Source organism: Ascidiella aspersa, chromosome 2 (genome assembly GCF_963924565.1).
Source record: "Ascidiella aspersa chromosome 2, kaAscAspe10.2, whole genome shotgun sequence".
Lineage (NCBI taxonomy): Eukaryota > Metazoa > Chordata > Ascidiacea > Phlebobranchia > Ascidiidae > Ascidiella > Ascidiella aspersa.
The window spans coordinates 1,957,987-1,977,811 of record NC_139448.1 but is presented as its reverse complement, the minus strand read 5'-3'; the positions used below and the strand labels follow the sequence as shown (position 1 = coordinate 1,977,811).

Here is a 19,825-nt window from a genome sequence, read left to right as displayed (position 1 = left end):
CCTAGTATCGGACGATAACCGATACAACCACTTGGTATCGGGTATCGGCTCCGATCCGATTTATCGGAAATAGAGTTTGCTTAAAAGAAAATTGACCTCTAACAAAAACTGGTTCCAAGTTTTTCAGTAAATTAGCTGAAAGTATCAAAACTTACCGGGACACATTTTCAGTACTTTCATGTGTTTCCATCACTTTTTAACCTATAATGCTAAACGGTGCGAAAATAATGATAAACGGTGCGAAAATAATGCTAAACAGTGCGAAAACTCCATTAAAAAACCCAAATCAACCTTAAATTAAATCAACAACATTCGGTACAAAACTTACCTCGATTTCACCCAATATTGTACAGAACTTTTACCATAATTTGGCGTATATTGGATGGAATGGGCGTATTTTGTCGTATTTCCTGCGCGTGTCGCCGCATTTATATATATTATTTCGTTGTGGTTTTACTTGGCCGGTACACAAGCTGCGGCTCCCGATGTAGTTGTTGATCTACTTGTTGTTCTACCCTCATCACCACACTACAAGCATGGTTGTTGTTAACTGCCTATCAATAAATAGCATGTGCTTGTACCTGTGGTTCGTAAGTTGAAAAACCTAAGCCGAGAAGGATATTTATATTATAGGGGAAAAAGTTGTAAGTTAGTTTTAGCAGGGTGGTTCATGTAGTTAGGTAAGCAAGTCGTTTCTATGCCTGACAGTTTGTGTTTTATTCCAATACCAATAAGTAATGTTTTAGGCAAAAAATACAGCTGTCAAATTTCATAAGTGTTTCATTAATTGTTTGTAACATTGACATTAGGCATAAATAATCCCAGTAAATAATAAGGTCATTTTACTAAGAACAGCATACACATTTGTCGTGTCACTCTGCAACATATGCTGCTAAGCCATAAATCAAGAGTTATGACACTCACAAAAAACCAGAGGTGTCATTAGAGTGTTTTTTGCACGCGCTTGGTAAATTTGCAACTTTCTGTAGAGTCATTCCTTAATTGGCTGACGCAAGGCAATTCTCATCAGCAATATGTTGCGTAGGCGGAGATATATAAGTAATGCCGGTTATAATTAGATTTTTAATGCCTAATCACTATTAAGTCACGCAGTGCTATAAGGACAGATAACACGTGGTATCGCGAACAGACTTAGACAAATAGAAATCTTTCAGCGTATTTCTGAAATTGGATTAGCATAACATTGGAACTTTTCTGTTTTGCCAAATTAGATAAGGAATCTGCAGAATTAAATTAAAAAAATTAATTATATTTTGTCAATTCGCCATCATTTTAATTAAATCGCATATTGTCTTATAGCTATGTAAATGTAAAAGAGTTTAGCCTAGATTGACAGTTTTAAGGCATTTTTGTAGCGAAAAATTTGTTCCTATTAAGAAACTGAATTCGCCGTTGGACGAAGTAGTTTTATCGGTTAATTAGAACGTAGCCTAAATAAACTTATAACAAGAATTAGAACGCCAGCAATTTACAAATTATATTACAATTAATGTTAGCAGCTTATCGCTCTAATTTAAGTTTTGTTGTAAGTGGGGATGCTCGATACTTGGTTTATCATTCCAAAACCCGATATTCAGGCAAAAAATATCGAATCAATACCGAATGACGTCATTACCATCGAAATAAGTCGACTTAATAAGTGAAATGTTGATCATTTTTATAGTATTTGCGCCGAAGTAGTTTTGCGTTATACATCACCTAGCCTATTTATGTTCGATTTTTTAGACAATATATTTTCTCAATGTTTTTTTAAACTAGAAAAGGCTTTCAAAACATAGATCTAATGGACTAATCAATTTAGTATCGGGTATCGTCTCCGATCCGACATTATCAAACATTTCCAGTTGTGAGGTAAAGTTAGACAAAACTGCAAAACATTTCCGGCGTTTATTATCAGCGGTAAATATAAAATGTTATAAATGCGTACACCACATCCATCGCAGACTCACCGAATCTGTCGATCAATGATGCAAGCAGCGCAGGCTAGAACAACAACTAGCCTGCTATAAGGCTGCGATGGCTTTCGGTGTACTATGATACGTAAGCCGTAATCGTTGGTCATAAAGGCAGCTTCGGAAGGGCTAGATCACAGTTGTTAACACACATATGTATGTGCATCATTTTCAATTGTTATAAATACGTTTGTAAAATGTCATAAACGTTTATTACAAAAAGTCAGGTTTTTATTTTACCCCGTGGAATATTGCAGACGCAACGTGAGTCCTGCCTTTCCAAATTAACCTGGTTGACTTATCAGGAATGCGCGATGTTTAAATACCAGTCAATACGACACTTTGACATGCGCAGTGCAAAATTGAACCAAGATAAGTTAAAATATAATGTCGCGTTGTCAGCTGACTTGATGAGATGAGACGTGCCACGGATTTTCAGTTTTCTCACGCAAGAAGAATTCCCATATCTTGCAGCCAACACAAAACTGAATGTGGTTGGTTGGTTGACTTATGCTGATGGCGCATAGTTAATGGCATGTTTGCTGTAAAATTTGCAAATTTCCTTGAGAATTGTAGATAATTGTAAGATAAGGTTGCCATACGTCCAGTTTTTTGGACTTTTGTCAGGAATTTTGGTGTTACACTTTGCGTCTGTGAGAGATTTTTTACCTTGACTAATCCAGTTACGTGGGATAAATTGGAAAATAATGTGTGGATTTAACAAATTTGGGAAAAAATGCTTTTATAAAACATATTGGTGCCGCTAGAACCTTACATAATTGTGTCCGTTTTTTTTCGGTTCAAAAATGGAACCCTATCGTAGGAGTCAATACAGGGTTAAGAAAGATGACCGATATTATCGAATCGGGCCGATACTGGATGCCAAGTGGTATCGGTACAATTTCTGATGGTTAGTAATGACGTCATGTGGTATGGAACCGGATCGTAACCCTTTTTACTCAAAGAATCGCGGATTTAAATGAAATATCAAGTATCAGATATCCCTATGATAAATCAATGGCTTTCCATAGTTTAGAATCTCTTTGATCTAACTGTATTCGAATTTTAAAACCACGCTAATTAATTATTTAATGGACACAGCCTCGCAGAAAAAAGAAATGCTGAATAATCGTCATGCAAGAAACAGCTGATAGCGGTGTGACGTCATAGCTGTGTTGGACGACAAAATTGTTCCACGAGTAAAACGTTTCACAGAAGGTAGAGTTTCGTGGCACGTTGCCCTAGCTTTTATGGAAGGTTCTCGCAAGCATTGCAAAGTATTAAAAGGTTTTAATCAAGATCAGTTGGTTATTAAAAGTGTTCTTTTCCAAAGACAGTGTGAAAACTCATTAAAATTATTTAGGTTAAAATCGTAGGCATTGACGCTTATTGTAACATTTTTAAGAAAAGTAGCTACAGCATGTTTGTATGGCAATGGCTGTTCTAGAATCCTACCACTTTTCTTGGCGCTTGTCTAGAATCCTACCACATTATTAAATCAATGCACAATATTTGTGTTAGGGTGAGAGTTAGTGTTTGGGTGTGGGTGGGTGAAGTATTATTATATTCATTATTTAATAATAATACTTGACCCACCCTAACCCAAACGCTAACCCGGACCCAAACCAAAATATTGTTTGTTGTGGTAGGATTCTAGACCAGCGCCCTTTTCTTTTACATTAACCAAACGAATTGACAAAATTTAAATTACAAGGAAAAAACAAACACAGCAGAATAAATATAATAATACAGCTTGACCCAACACCTATCAAACGCTAACTCGCACCTTTACCAAAATATTGTTGACGATATAAACCCATGAAAGTGTATTACGATTCAAGACCAGTGACAAACGTTTTGACAGAGATGAGAGTTGTTTATTTTAAAGTGTACGTTAGAACTAAGACAGTTTTATGAAGAACTCAAACCTTTATCAAAGTTAAAATCATAGGCATTGACATTTATTGTAACATTTTTAATAAAGTGTCTATTTAGCCGGATTGCTTAGGAATACATACACCAGTTAGTCATTATGCATTGGCTGGGGTTTGGGTTCAGGTGGTGGTATATTTAGATTTAATTTCTTGGTTTGCAAAATTTTTATGCTTTATTTCTTTATCTGTTTTAATTCCTTTGCTGGGTAAGTAGGTTTAAGAAGTGACTATTCAATGTTTTCACGGCTTGCATGGTGACACATATACCCATTTGTAATTATATATATTCAATGATTAATTTACTGTTGTCCGCGTTAACAACCTATTGTAAATATTTTAAATAATAGGACAGTCAATTATTGAAGATATACTTAGCAAAGACAGTGCTGTTAATTTATCAAAGTTTTAGTCCGAGACACTGACTGTAGGTTTCTGGGTCTTTGTGTTATGATTAAGGCATTCATCTCTTTAGTATATGTTAAAGCTTTATTACCTCCAAACAGTTTAAGGCTGTTATGCACTTTTCTATGAATTTTTCTATTAAATAAAAATAAAAAGGATATTTTAATCACAGCATGAACGCAGGATGAAAGTACATCTTGGCAAACATTTCAATTCGTCGGAAAAAGACAGAAATTAATTAATCTTAAAAACTTTAAAAGACTCTTTTCAAATGGAATTGCTGTACAATGTGCCATGTTTATTTTATGTTTAGGATTTGTAAATTTTTAAACCTGAAAATTGGAATGGAGAATCGAAAGCAGATTGTTTTTGTCCATCCTGATCTTGGAATCGGTGGAGCAGAACGACTTGTGGTGGACGCTGCGTTAGCGTTGAAGTCGAAAGGTCATCGGGTCAGCTTTATCACTGGCCATCACGACAAGCGACATTGTTTTGAAGGTATTATACACAATCAACATTTGAATACAGAATGGGTCGAATATTTGCCCATATTTTTAAAAGTGGCTATTTTTTTTCGGCTCGCTCACGCATCATACACTGATTTATGAATATACATTGATTTAGTTGTTCAGAGTGTATTTCCACATTTATTGATTATGTAAAGCGTTATTTTTTAAAAAATACATCATTACAGAGAAGTTAATGTCATAATACTTGTTTACCGGGGGTTGCCTAATTCCAGACCCAACAAAAAATAGAGGTTTTGATATTCAATAAACAGAGAAGAAAAATTTATTGAAAAATTATAATGACGGTGGGATTGTATTACTCAATGATGGCCTTTTGTTTTCTTACCCATTATATTAGTAGTTGATCTGAAATATTGTAATTCTGTTTCATAAAAACCGTATACATCTTAATAAATCTGTAGTCAGGCTGGCAAAATCTTGCAAGCCTTTTAGTGAGAAGCATTTTTTTTTCCAAATTATTCAATGTTTTCTTGCATCGTGAAAGTTAAATGCTTTGTTTGCCTTCTATAAATATGAACCTTGTGGTGTTAGGCAATGAACAAGGCAAAATGCAAGCAAATGTTGATTATTTATCCGTTTTTCTGGCTGATTCTTTGGTCGACATGATTGCCAAGTTGCCAGCATTCTGCCATACTGTCTATGGTCATAGCATTTTTCTTCCGAACTATTTGTTAATCGAATAACCACTTTATTCTATTTGTTTGTATATCCATTAAAGCTAATTATGCTTTCCACAGAAACAAAGAATGGAACTCTGTTTGTGAATGTGATCGGAAATTGGATTCCTCGGAGTATATTTGGTGCTTTCCATGCCCTACTAGCTTACCTTCGAATGATAATCATCGCACTTTACCTCATTACACTTTCCAATCTGAAACCTGACGTCATATTCTGCGATCAAGTATCAGTATGCATTCCTATACTTAAGTAAGCAAATATTATTGTTGTGATATTTTTTTATTTTTTTTTTACAAAAGTGAAAAAAAAATTTTAATACTTTGCTAAAAAAATATTTTTTTTTTCTGGTGTAAGATTAGGTCGTTTTCACTTTAACAAATCTTTCAATCTTTAAAAGTCTTATAATTAATTTGCCAATTGAAAAGTTTTTAAAATATTTTGTGTAAATCTATTTTATGTGCATCGTAGGTTATGTTATTAGAAAGTACCCTTGTAAAACCAATTTTTAAACTACTTGGTATTGTGTTGACATGTTATTTATACTATTTTTTTAATTATGTTCAACAAAAACATTGAGTTATCCAGTTTAGGTTTTTAAAAAGCTATAAATTTTATTTAAAAGTCTAGTTTTAAAATTTATTTCATAAAATTATGTGGCAACCCTGTATATGTTGTACTTAAATTTTGAAGGTATTTCTCGAAAGCGAAGATTGTATTTTACTGCCACTTTCCTGACCAGCTCCTCACAAAGCGAACGACGTGGCTGAAAACCTTATATCGGAAGCCCATTGATTGGATGGAAGAAAAATCAACTGGAATGGCAGATATGGTGCTAGTTAACAGCCATTTCACAGGTAGAGCTACACCTTTTTAAGGCAGTTTGTATATAATTATATGCTAATTTCAAAAAAAGATATCACAGTAATAGCTAATTGTTTTTCTGCAATCTTATTGAACGTTGTTTGATAAAGTTGTTACCTAACATTTTAAGTTTCTAGTGTTTAGATGTAAATTTATCTAGTATATGTAATTTAACTTCATACTTGAGAAAATGATTATTAATATAATACAAACAATTGCACAAACATGCCTAATATCTGAAGACTTTATGGTGTTTACGCTGACAGTTTAAATTTGTACAGATTATTTAGATTAGCTTATTGATTAAAGATTAATCACACTTTTTGTTTTTCAGCCGAAATTTTCCGCGAAACATTCACAAGTCTTGGAGCGATCGAAACACACGTTTTGCATCCTAGTCTCAACACAGACTTCTACGACCAAACGCTGCACAGCATGCGAACTTCGAGGAGGGATTCTGCGACTCCTTCCACCGCAAAACATATTTTCCTTTCAATAAATCGATACGAGCGGAAAAAGAACTTGGCCCTGGCCATTGAAGCATTAGGTAAGTTTTTTTTTTAATTTTTATTTTCTTGTGCAAGTATCCTAAAGCTTTTCTGTTTGAATTTTATACTAAACATGTACGAAGGAAATTTAGGAAAAGTATTGTTTTTTTATAGTGGTAAATAAATAGGTGAGATTGTTTGTAAATTTTACTTCAAAAGCTGAAACACTTTCGGAAGTAAGGGATCTCCCACCGACAATAAATTGTGAAACAAAGTGTTTATTTGAATAAGAAACTGATGGTACCTTTTAAGAAATGATTTTATTTTTATACCTGTTTTCATAAACAGTCTTAACATTATTTTACCTTTAAATTCATATTTTTTTTGGCAAGTAGCTTCAAGTTTTTCTGTTTAAATTTGTTTATTTATTTTAAATTTTAAAAGCTATTTTTTTAGTTTTTTTTTAAATAAATTTAAATTGGCTAATAACACACCCTAAATATTTTGATTTGCCAGGCAAATTCTCTAGATACCAAAGTTTTTTCCCAATTTATTGATAAGATTTCAGCCTATTTAGATCAATAGTTTAAGTTATCCCAATTGTCTGCAATCATTTTCACTTTGCTACATTTGCACCTTGAATCTTCCGTGTACAGAGTACAGGCGTTAATCTTGTTTTTAAATTTAGATACGTGTTATTTATCATTGCAAAAACGATATACATTTGCTCAAGCAGCAAAAAACATAAAAAATTATAATTTGGCAAAAACTGCACTTCGCGTAGAGTGTGAGTCCCCACATAGCTCTAGGATGTAAAAAATAGGCTGAAATATTTCCCTTAAATTTATAATGAACGTTTACTTCCAGTTTACCCACATGAATAATTTGAATATGTTGCGGCACAAATCATCGTATGAGTAATTTTAGTTATACTATTTTTTACGCACAAGCCAAAAAAAATTGTAACCGCGGGTCATATTTTTACATCTCAAAAAAAGCAACACTGAAATATAAAAATACTCCTGAAAATTGCATTAAATTAAAATAGCCAGAGCCATGTGTTCATGTTGGTATTTTGATAATCACATATTTTCACGCACGACCTATATATATAGTTTAGTTGTATGTTGTGCGAGCTACAACCTAAAAATACCTGCACTGCTTATGTAACATCAATCAAATGGATTTTCCAATTTATTGGATTAACATTGTGGTTATCCGAAAATTTCCATCCAAGCCAAAAACATAGTCCTCGGTCGTGTTTGTCCATTTAAATGATTCGGCAAAACATCAAATATAAATATAACAGCGGCGCAATCTAAATACAGTCATGTGTATTTACACCGAATCAAAATAGTATTACGTGTATACGTTAAAATGACGCTATATGTTCCGCTACAGCGTACGTCATTTTTCAAGGAAGCGTTTCATACCGGGCCAGTTCAGGAAATCGTGACGTCATAAGTTGCGGTCAGCTAACCTGTGACGTATTTTTCTTTCGGCCCTACTTTGAATTTTTAGCGCGTACCTAGTGACCTTTGTTAAGTGCGAAACCTATACATACCTTTGTTATGGCTGAAAACTAATGGATCCGATCGTATGCTGAAGTCTTTATCAGTGTACAGGAGTTTATTTTTAACACAAAGGCTTATACAAGTGGATTCATATCTTAATTAGAATGAATACAAAACAATGTTATTAAAAGAGCGTCAGTGTAAGTTAAACATCATCAACACTTACAAGTAACTAACAATATGAGCTCCTACCGCGTCAAGGTAGTAACACCAACTGCCGTAAGGACAACTACAATGTCAAGGCACCATGTGCTCAGTGACCTTTGACCGCAAGTAATAGAATGCTTACACAATTAAATAGGTCATTAGGCACTTACATCAAAATGCGCTTTACCAAACTTAGTGTAATGCTTAACAATGGCGAGACTATAGATACCTTACTTTAACTTGCTTCATTCTGTTTTAGCTTATTTGACGTGTTTGTCCTGTTATGTCAGAGTTTTTAACCGTTAAAATATGGATAACTTATTTTGTAAAAAATCTGTATTTATTTTCCGGGTAGTTAAGTTTACTAAATGATGTTCGACATCGCTCAATTAGATCTGAAATTAATGTTGTACTGCGTTTTTCTTTAAGTTAAGATTGTTACAAAATTAAGACTTCATTTGTCTTTTTTTTTCTTTTTGGCATATATCATAACAAATAATACTTGCAACTAAGAGAAATATTTCCAACAATTCTATTTTTCTACATCCTAGAGCTATTTGGGGACTCACACTCTATGCGTAGTGCAGTTTTTGACCAATTATAAATCTTTATTTTTTTTGCAGTTTGAGCAAATGTATATCGTTTTTGCAATGATAAATAACACGTATCTAAATTTGAAAACAAAATTAATGTATGTACTCTGTACACTAAAGATGCGAGGTTCAAATGTCTATTTGATAAAATCTTACAAGCAAAATCGCGTTCTTCGAGCCGCACATGTGCCAAACATAACGGTTTTGAGGAACTCCCATCATTTTTGTGAAAGCTTTTCTACCAGAGGCGAGTCTATTTAGTTTGGTGTTAAGTGCTGTTTTGCTCTGATCGGTATGCCCGCTCTAGCCCAGTGATTCTCAACCTTTTATGGCTCCCCCAAAAAATAACAAATAGATTTTCGGCACCCCGATTGGAATTTTCGTTGAGTATTTTACATAAAAATGTCTCTATAAATGAAACTGGAACAACATTATCAACTTAAAACATGTAGGAAAATGTGATTTGATATAATGGTCTCTAATCGCACACAAATAGTGGGTTTAGAACCACTGCTCTAGTAATTTAAGCCCCACAACCTTTTGTTTGTATTATTGTTACTGTGTATTACACTTCCTTTTCGCACCAATAGAAAGTATAGATTAATTTTAACACATTTGCAGCTGGTATTCAAAATTGCGTATAGGAGAATCTGCCTGAATCCGAATGTAAAAAACAAGCGATTCTGGTTGCACATCAATGATTAAGATTAAACAAAATATATTTCCCTCCTATGGGTGTCATCAGTATTAGAAAAATGCGTTTATCGTGTCATAACAACAAACTAATTTTCGTTTTTTTGAAGTTTTTTACCTAATGTTGTCTTAATATTTTCAGCTGGTGGTTTTTTCGACAAAAAAAAAAAAAAACAAGATAAAAAGTTCAGATCGATGGGAAAAAATTAAATTAGTGCAAAACGTTAGATCCACGCCTGTGCCGTCAAAACGCCCTGTGAAATTACAAACAAAATACGGTTGTAGTTGAACATTGTAGAAGTAGGTGCCATTTTGAACGTTTCTAATAAATCGTTTATTTATTTTTAACATTTCGTTATTTCAAAGTTCAAAATAATCTACCTACTTCTATATGGGCTTTGATGTTCATTCTACGTCTAACTAATAGTGTTTAAGCATACTTGTGAGCTATAAGCCGGATAAGGTCACGAAGGCATGTTTAACAAACGAAAAACGCTTTATTATACGCTATAGTTACTTGTAGTTTTTTAAAGTATCCTTGCCCAACCCAGCTTATTTTACCTCATATTTTCACGTCTCTCAACTTTACGCTCTATTCAACCTCTGTACGTGCTTCCACTAACGCACTTTTCGGCCCAAATGGCAGTGGCCCGTCAATAACTGTTTGTTCAAACAAATTAAAACCACTTTGCCCCGCTGTTAAGATGAAGCATGGGATAAAAAAGATAAATTTCATCCGCCTTTGTGTCATATTAACGCCAAAATAGGGTTTTTATTCAATGTTTTAAAAAATTAATAAAATAAAACCAGCTTGTGTTTTTTGTTCAGCGGATTTTAAATTGAAAATTGCTTTATTATAAGCGCCATGTTATTTAAAGAATACAACTGAAAAACGTCGTATAAAATACCACGTCAGGTTTTACGTTTTATAGCTGTTTTTTTCACCAACAGTGTAAAAAATTCCAAATGCGCAGTTATAACAAACAAATGCATAACAATATAGTTTTAAAGCGTCTAACGTTGTGACAACTTGAATAAATGGATGAGTCACTAACATCCGTGCATTGAATAAAGTCCAGCTAACTGATGTCAGCATTTCGGAAATGCAACGGTTGTTATCCTATGAAACATTTACCTTGTAACTACAAATTGCTCTTGAAAATTTTACTGGAGTGTTTATTTGTCTTGCAAATTTTACATGAAGTATGTTCAAAATATTAACGTAAGAGATAATGTTTTGTAGGAGAGGCAAATGTTTAATGAAAAACTTCGGGGTAATTTTTTTAAATTCGGTTTGTTTCAATTAAATTACTGCAAATAAAACAGTTTTTTATGTTAAAACATTGCCCAGATCAGACGAATTTACCAATTTTAATATTTTAACTTTTTATTTGATGCACATGACTTGGATTAAAATGACTAGTCTACAACACTGGTAATTATGGATCACGCCTGTCACAAATTAATTTCTTCAATTCGCAGAACTTCGGTCGTGATTCTAAAAAGCAACTTTAAATGCTGTCTTTTTCCCGTGCATTAAAATAGAACCACGGGTGAATTCCCTAGAAGGGATGTAACTCTATGCCAAGTGATAGTATTGGGCGCAGCTACTTTTACATTAGGCTCAGTTATTTCTACATAAAGGTCAAAAAAATAGTAGTGTAACAACTGAACGTAATTACACTTTGTAATGTCAAAGCAATTTTGGCGTATTAACCCATAATAAAAACGAAAAAAAGGTTTTAGTTTCACCTATTTTGCTTCTTTGAGCATAGTAAGGACGTCATTTGGTATTGAGTCGCAATGCTTTTCATCCGAAATATTGCGTATCGTATCGGAACAAAATGTCAAGTATCGTACATACTTGAACACTATCATCCCAAATCTTTGTCTTTCAACCTGGCGTTTGTATACTGGAATAGGAATATTTTTATGTCGCTTGAGTTCTGACGTTGCGTTTATAGCTCTGCACCTTTTCATTAAGTTAGTGATCTTTAAACTACTGCAATTTCAGCTATAAAGCAGCCCAAAACCCTAATTATCGTACCATTGAATATACAGTTGAATATACAATTGAATATACAGTTGAATAGACTCCTGCGGAAATAACCACGTCGGTAAATTTCGGCATAATGCAGAACATTTCCACAAAAACCTGCTTTTCTGTAGGTGTGAGTCACAATCACAAGTGTACAAGATTAAGCCAGTAGATGTTGGCTTTTTTTGTTCAATGAACACTTTTCAGTGCAACCTTGGACTAACATATCCCCAGGGCAAATACACAACAAGAAATATCATATCTTGCTTACTTTCAAGTTTGTGGAAAGATTTTAACATGGTGCTATAAGCTGTTGTGTGTCTATGACATGGATTCTTAACTGGCGTCTGTGGAACCATTGGGGCACGTCGACTAGTTATAGGGGGTCCATGAAGGCCTGATCAAAATCCTGTTGTATTGTTTGAAAAGTGGAATGAAAGTTTTGAAAATAATATTTTTTTAATGGAAGCAACGCACTTTCTCCATAAATGGATTTAGACTCCATTTCCGTTTCAATTTCCGTTTTACTTGTTTTTCAAGTATGCAATCGAACCAAAATTTCAGGGGTAAATAACCCCCCCACCTATAAGCAGTACTTCACCACAATCTTGATGTGTGACTGGTTTCAATTCGCCTGCAACTCGTAAAAATAGAGCGCATTGAAACGCGATTATAATTCCGATTATCAAGAAATTGGGGTTCACGATTTTTGTTAGCTGTTCGATACACACACTTTTAAAACTTAAAATCAGTAAGGCTATTGTTTTTTGGAAATATAAGCCGGAAACGGTTCGTTTTGGTGCAAAAAGTAAATAAATATAAACTTAAAATGCATCATTAGTAGTTAACAACATCAAATAGAAATATTTTTGCAGGCTAAAATGTGGTACGAAACACATCTTTTTAGTTTTACAGTTTCTCAACTTTTCGGTTATATTAATAAATGTCAAACTTAAATTTCTGTGTTTTAAGTTTCGAGTTTAGCTACCTTTAATCACTTGCAACCAGAAGTAGCTTGTTTTCGAGTGCTGGCACCAAGGTAGACAAAACATTGTTAGATGAGAGCTTGCTTGGCTGGTCCTTCAACCAAGCTGTGGTTTACCAACCTGGGTTGGATTTCTTGCGCTTTCACGTCAGCAGTTACCTACAAGCCACAACTTGGCTGTTCACAATGTACAGTGTGTGCTTGTGCTTTTGGCAACAACATTTCTCACCGAGTTCAAATCTATGTATAGGTCGTTTTCGAGTTAAAGTGAAAGGCTTTTCCACACAAATTTAAGGCTAGTAGAAGTTATACTTTTTGTAGCCTTAATTCCACTACAATTTAATGAATTTTCGATAAAAGCCCATTTCACAGTCAACGCAAAATTTATACTTTTAATTTTTCTTTCATTTTGATATAACTCCCATTTTTAACAATTACGACGTTCTATATCATCCAATATTTTTCTACAATTGTAATTAACAACATAGGCAAGCCAGAAATCATATCGAAAGAACTAAAGATATGTTCATAAGCTATTTTAGGAAGGAAATGTTGAACTTCGAAAATTTTCCTAATTGTGCAACATGTTAGCGAACTTAAATCTTTACACAAGAATCATGTCAAAAAGCAGAAATCACAAAAAAACTGTTTTTACCAACTTTTTAAACATATATTCCATTTAGCTTCATGTTTTTCACGCAGGTCTGATTCGTGATCGCGTGAGTGACCATGAGTGGGCGAAAGTTCATCTGATCATGGCGGGAGGATATGATCAACGGGTGCTTGAGAACGTGATGTACCACGAGGAACTTGTTAAACTAGCAGGTGCCATTTGATCGTTGTTTGCTGAGAGTTGACTGAGATGAACGCTTTTTACATTTAATAGAAATTCAGCATTGAGTTGTGCTTAACCAAATATGGTATCAGATCGCTTTTATGTCCGAAATTTCGAGTGTCGCAAATTTTCAATTTGTTTACGTTTTTAAGGGGGTGAAATGAATCTTTAAAAGGTAAAACTGCTGGAACTCTGTGGTTCTTATTAAACCTTTCAAAGGTTATTATTTTTTTCAAAGGTTATATTTGTTTTCCCACGAAGAAAAAATAGAGTCTTACAGCAAGCATTTCACTAATTACAATTATTTGAGAAAATAGCTCTGTAATCCACGAAATCCTAAGAGATTAAAAGCACTGACCTGACCCGCAATTATTCCAACAACGCAGGTAAAAAGGGAGTTAAGGACAAAGTGACTTTCCTGCTTTCAATCAGCGACCAAAAGAAGCTGGAGGTTTACAAGGCCAGTACAGCAGTGCTCTACACACCAGCTAACGAACATTTCGGCATTGTTCCCATTGAAGCAATGTACATGAAGGTAGGTACTAGATGCATTGGGAGGCCTAACAAAATATTCCAACCTATTAGCACTAGAATAAAACGAAATATCGTGGTTTGGTTAACTCAATGTTTCTCAACCTTTGGGCCGCAACTCAATATTTGGTGGAAAGAATGTACATGAATGTAGAGAGAGTTTAATATAAAGTAACGTCTTATTTTCTGTAACTGGACACTGAACTTTAAAAAGTTTTGCCTTTGAATGCCTTTGGAGTAACAAAAACTATGTCACTTTAAGCGTTGTTTAAACGGTTGAAAAATACTATATAGGGTTAGCTGGTCTCAAGATATGTTGCAATATTAGTCTGCCAGCACGTGCGTTGACGAAAGATACGTTTTAATGAAATCTGTTTGACTAAAGTTTAATTAAGTTGTTACGTGACTTACACCACTGGTCATTGGCGGTTAGAATTTGCATTTTACATTTTTTTGTAAGTTTTTGTCATATAATTGAAATTAAAATTGTCATACTTGGTACATAGCTTGTTTGGTTGAGATTCGTGCCATAAAAACGTGGCCCTGATAAATAGGCTCAGTACCGGGTCTTGCCTATTTATTACTTCACTGTTGTCTTTATGAAATCATCACTACAACGTATATTTCCATGCGTGCGCGCCTCTGTAACCCTGGGTCATTGACCCGCCTTCCACTGTAACCTCGTTGACGTACATCGTTTCCGTTCTATATACTGTATATGGTGAGAACCTCAATGTACACTACTTATGCCGTGCTATGGGAAAATGTCGGTTTATTTTTGTGCACCCATGTGTATTTATAGGCACTGCTGGATATAGAATGCTGGAACGCTCTGTATATAAATACACAGCCTCACATTCGCACGAGAGTATATGACGCAATATAAAGCAATGAAAAAAAAACAGAGCTGGGTCACAAAAACAAACAGAAGTATAATTCGTATTATAATAGTTGCCGTCCATAGCTTTCTACTATACAGTTATTCATAAATAAATGAATACCTTACTTGCTTTGTAGACTATTGTTCAAGGCCATCCTGAAGGGTTCAAAATACGCTGTGTCCAATATTTATATTTTTTGCTGAGAAATATCTAACCGAGTATTTTCGTTGATAGAAATCGCTGCGTTTTATTTAAATATCAATAAAACTCGTGCATTAATTTGATATAGGGTCGGCGCCGATGCCACATTAGTGTTGACAGGGTAACTAAAGGTCAAATAACTGTAAAGACGGAAGATGGCGGGCCGGATAAAAACTTTTTGTTTTAAACTTTATTTACTTTATTATTAATAAACTAAGAAAACTTAAAAAATCTTCAACAACATGCATAGGGAGCTTCATAAAATTGTCGTTCAGTTTCAAATTTCGTTTAAATTTAGCAAAAAACAAACAAATATCGTCAATAAATTACTAGCAGTGTGAAAATTATGGAAATATACCGTGGGCCGGAAGGATTTAACTTTAGGGCCGAAGTTTAGTAATTCCTAAGCTACAACTTTTATCGTTGTGATCCTTATTATGGGACGTCTTGCCAATGTTTTTAAATTACAATGGCCTTGGGAGTATGACCCATGACTCGACCGAGCCCGTCAAATTTTCTAGACCTCTAGACTACAACTTTTTATCGTAATTTTTTAAACTTACATTTTTGTTCCAGAAACCAGTGATTGGTGTGAACAGTGGAGGTCCATTGGAGACGATAGCTGACGGAGAAACTGGATTCCTTCGCAAACCAACGGCTGAAAACTTCGCCACTGCAATGTAAGTATTGAGTAACTTACATACGAGTAACTTTTAAACTTAAATGTAAGTATTCGTAAAAGTTTGCGAAGGAAGCAATCTTTGGCTGATATTTAAGGCAACTTATAAGAATAAAGCCTCGCTAAATTTCTGTGTCAAGGTATATCTGATGTCAAGTGGTAGTATCGGTACTCATCCCATACTAGGCTGCGATACCAACTTAATATAGGAACGATTTGGGAAAAAAATGCAGAGATTCCTAGCTTAAAAGAATTTGGTCAAAATACAGCAGGTTAACAACTGGAAGTAACTAAACTTTTAACGCTAAAGCAATTCGGCCTAATAACCTTAAAAAATACCTTTGAACGTTCTAAGTTTAACTATTTTGCTTGTTTCAGAATGGTAAAGATGTCATTTTGTATCGGATTTTAGCGCGGGTATATTTTTTCAAAATATAAGATATCTGTAGCGGAATAAAATATTAAGTGTCGGACACTTCTTGTTGTACATTTTAAGAATAATGAGTTTCTACGCAAAACTCGCTTTTCATCGAATCGGCAATGTTTTATCGCAATAAGCTTCATCATATAGCCGCCGGCTGAATTTGAAACCAACGCCAGCTCATTATTTAGCTTTGCTGCATATTTGCGGGTCTGTGTTGAAATGTTGTGTTTGTTCCAGTTTTTGGGCCGAAAACACGTTTTTTGAGCCTTTTTAAGCAAAAAAGTGTCGAGCAAGGCGTGAAATTGGCCTGGCTTCAATCGTCGGCTTAAATGTAGCGTAAAGTTGGCAAACAACAGGTTAAAACTTTTATCTAAGTTACAAGGTTTGGTTTAGTTGAAGCAGAACGCGGCTTAAAGTTGTGATGGCTGCTCTCAATTCCACTGAGCCTTGCGTGGGTTGTTGGGGAGTTCAAAATCTATAAAAATTGGGTTGTGCAAAATGTTATAAAATGGGTCAAAGATCGCTTTATTGTTGAGAAGTTTAGTTACCTTCAGTTATTAACCTACTACTTTTTATAAATTTATCTTTCTATGTAGAAATATCTGCGTTAAATCATGGCTGAAATCAATGTTAACTCGGTATTGGATCAGCACCGATACAACTAAGTATCGGACGAGTAACGATACTACCGTTTGTTAGCTATAGTGATTGGGTCCAAAGCCAATTACTGCTGCAACCTAAAGTTTTACGTTTGGGAGTTATTCTCAATTGACAATTGTCACGGGTTTTCGTTACTTAAAATATGTATTGCATGCTTAGCCAAGTGCTGTGTGCTATAATCGATTATTTAGTCGTACCATTTCAAAAACATCACGCAGCATTGCACTTTGTTTGCATGTCACATTCAAGGGTGCGCGTGCGACTTGTCGCAAAACTTCTTGACGAAAAGAGTTAAACGTTTTTAAACATTTATCAGGCAATAATCTGCGTGACCGTTAAAAGGGTGTCGGCTTCAATCCAGGATTGTCAGGCAGGCCTGATAGTGAAAATAGTTCATACGCTTTTTTGATGACGGCGTTAATATTCAACCTGAATTTATTCCATGCCCAAGCCTTGTATAAATCTCAAACAACACAAGTTTCACATTTATAAAATACTATCAGGGATTTCCGATACTTGACACTTTATTGCGGCACCAATATTATATGACGTCATTGGTATGCTCACAAGCAAAGTAAATTAAAACTTTAAAAAGATATTTTTTCTCGGGTCGGCAGAACTTCAATCTCCACCAGTTATTAACCTAGCATTTTTCAATGAATTGAAGTTCGAAATTGCTGTGTTAGCAAATCAAGGTGAACATATCTATATTAAATTGCTATCGGCTCGGCGCCAGAACCACATTAGCGTTGACAAGAGTTCCTTAAAGGCTTTATTTTCGTAAACCGTGAAATCTCATTTTAATTTTCTTCCAGGATAAGTTTGATCGAAGAAGAAGGACTGGCGTTACGCATGGGTGAAGCCGGGAGGTCAAGGGTCAACCAGAACTTCTCATTCAACAAATTCTCCGACAACCTTAACGGAATCATCATGTCAATCGTTGACTGACCCTTCAACTTTGACCTCTCGTTGACCCCGCGAGCTCCACAGCGACCCCAGTGGTGGAACAGTTGCCAGTTTTTCTAAACGCTTTACAGAAGTCCGACTTTCGTTTTTTTGGATAAAATTAAGCAAAAAACTGTTTGAAATATGAGATTGTATACTTTAATGCAGTAGTTTGCCTTTTGATGTTCTACGGCGGATTTAGGAACGAAAAAAAAAATCATCAAAATTACAAAGATATACTTGGGTGCACTATGCACGGATCTGTAATGTAGCTCAATTATGAATTGCAAAGCATAAAAATCGATCGTGGAGCGGCTTTATGAACTTGCCGTGAAGTTGTTTTCGTTTTTTGTCTCTATTTCATAAAAGTTCAAATAAAAGAAGGTCGGTCGATTTTAAAGCAGCCCAAAAATTCCACTTAACCGCGCGTTATAAAAGAGGCCGGCTTTTTCAAGATAATGTCGATTTACTTGATTTTTGTCTTTGCAATTCATTATATCAACAAAAAGATGGATCGTAAAGCGGCTTCATAAACTGTCCATGAAATTGTTTTCGTTTTTTGTCTCTTCTTTTTCCTAAAAGTTTGAATAAAATAACGGTCATCCCCAAAATGCCACCTAAGCGCGTTAAATAGGGCCAAGTCCCTTTTCAAAGTTTCTGCATAATTTTTCACCAGGTACTTAACATTGCTTCTTTGTGTTTGTGCTTTCTGCTGAAGTGATTGTACATTTGAAGCGATTTCCTTGCAGACCACGCATCCTTAAGTACATTTTTGTTGTTGTCGTTACCAACGCATCTTCAGTTCCTTATTCTAACACAGTGCTTCTCAACATTTTATGGCTCGTTCCTTCTTTTAAGACCCGTAAGCACAAACTTCGACATCAAACTAGTCTTTTTACCCACTTGCGGCTGGTTTTATTGACAGCAAGCCAGAAAAGTTAATTAAAAATATTTTTAACAAGAAACTTTTTTTACTTTTTTCAGAACCATGTAAGTACAACTTCTGATAAACACATAATATTCTTGTGCTACAAATTAATGTTTTAATCGGTCTTCTATTACACTGTTTTAAGGCGCACCCAAGCCCCTTTTAAGAGCGGTGTCTGTATTTGCTCAGTATATTCCAAACTTTTTGTTCTGTGACATTTATATGCTCAAAATGTTAACATTACTTTCTGTTGCTTTGTCAAATTTTTCTCTTTTTCTACAAACAATGTTTAGGTTTAATGATGTTTTTCTTCTAAAAGGGTAAACGGTCACCAACAATTAAACACAATTTGTAAAAAATTTGAAACTTCGTTCCCAGCAAACTTGACGCGTGCTTTTGTAGGACTATTAGTGCATATTTTTCTTGTTACGCTTGTTTTTACGCGCAATTGATGGAACACATTTATGTAGCGCGTGTAAATGCATCGTATTTATAAAAAAAATCTTCAAAATCGTGTGTTTGACTTGTTTTGCTTGTCCTTTTTTCATGTGGTGACACAGTTAGGACAGCAAAGACCAAAAAGTTACACAAAAAAGTAGGTTTGACTTCCTTCAATAGTGGTCGCAAAATTAAAAGTAAGTACAGTAAAGTTATACCGATAATTTTTAAAACAAAGTTAGCAGACAAGACGACTTCTTAATGTGTTACACTACAGTTTACAGAAAATAAGTTTACACTTCTGTTTTTATAGCAATACAGTATGTAATTGTATTTTGTGTTATCACCGAAACTTTATTATAAGGATATCTAAAATATAGTTATTGCTATTTTGGCAAAATGATCTT

General features: G+C 34.6%; 1 protein-coding gene across 1 annotated transcript; it reads left to right on the top strand.

Annotated features, from left to right (window-relative positions):
- Positions 1 to 4,626: 4,626 nt before the first annotated feature.
- On the top strand, positions 4,627 to 18,995 carry LOC146163090 (alpha-1,3/1,6-mannosyltransferase ALG2-like). The gene is made up of 8 exons (XM_083381433.1): positions 4,627 to 4,807; positions 5,577 to 5,766; positions 6,208 to 6,371; positions 6,713 to 6,925; positions 13,599 to 13,721; positions 14,118 to 14,266; positions 15,921 to 16,024; positions 17,923 to 18,995. The coding sequence occupies exons 1-8, from the start codon at positions 4,654 to 4,656 to the stop codon at positions 18,053 to 18,055; spliced, it is 1,230 nt and encodes a 409-aa protein (XP_083237559.1). The 5' UTR covers positions 4,627 to 4,653; the 3' UTR covers positions 18,056 to 18,995.
- Positions 18,996 to 19,825: the final 830 nt, after the last annotated feature.

Bases quoted from the DNA above. Each gene is read 5' to 3' on its own strand.
- LOC146163090 (XM_083381433.1), top strand. From the start codon at position 4,654: ATGGAGAATCGAAAGCAGATTGTTTTTGTCCATCCTGATCTTGGAATC. The intron at 4,808-5,576 runs GTATTATACACA...TGCTTTCCACAG, and splicing joins CAAGCGACATTGTTTTGAAG to AAACAAAGAATGGAACTCTG. The intron at 6,926-13,598 runs GTAAGTTTTTTT...TTTTTCACGCAG, and splicing joins CCTGGCCATTGAAGCATTAG to GTCTGATTCGTGATCGCGTG.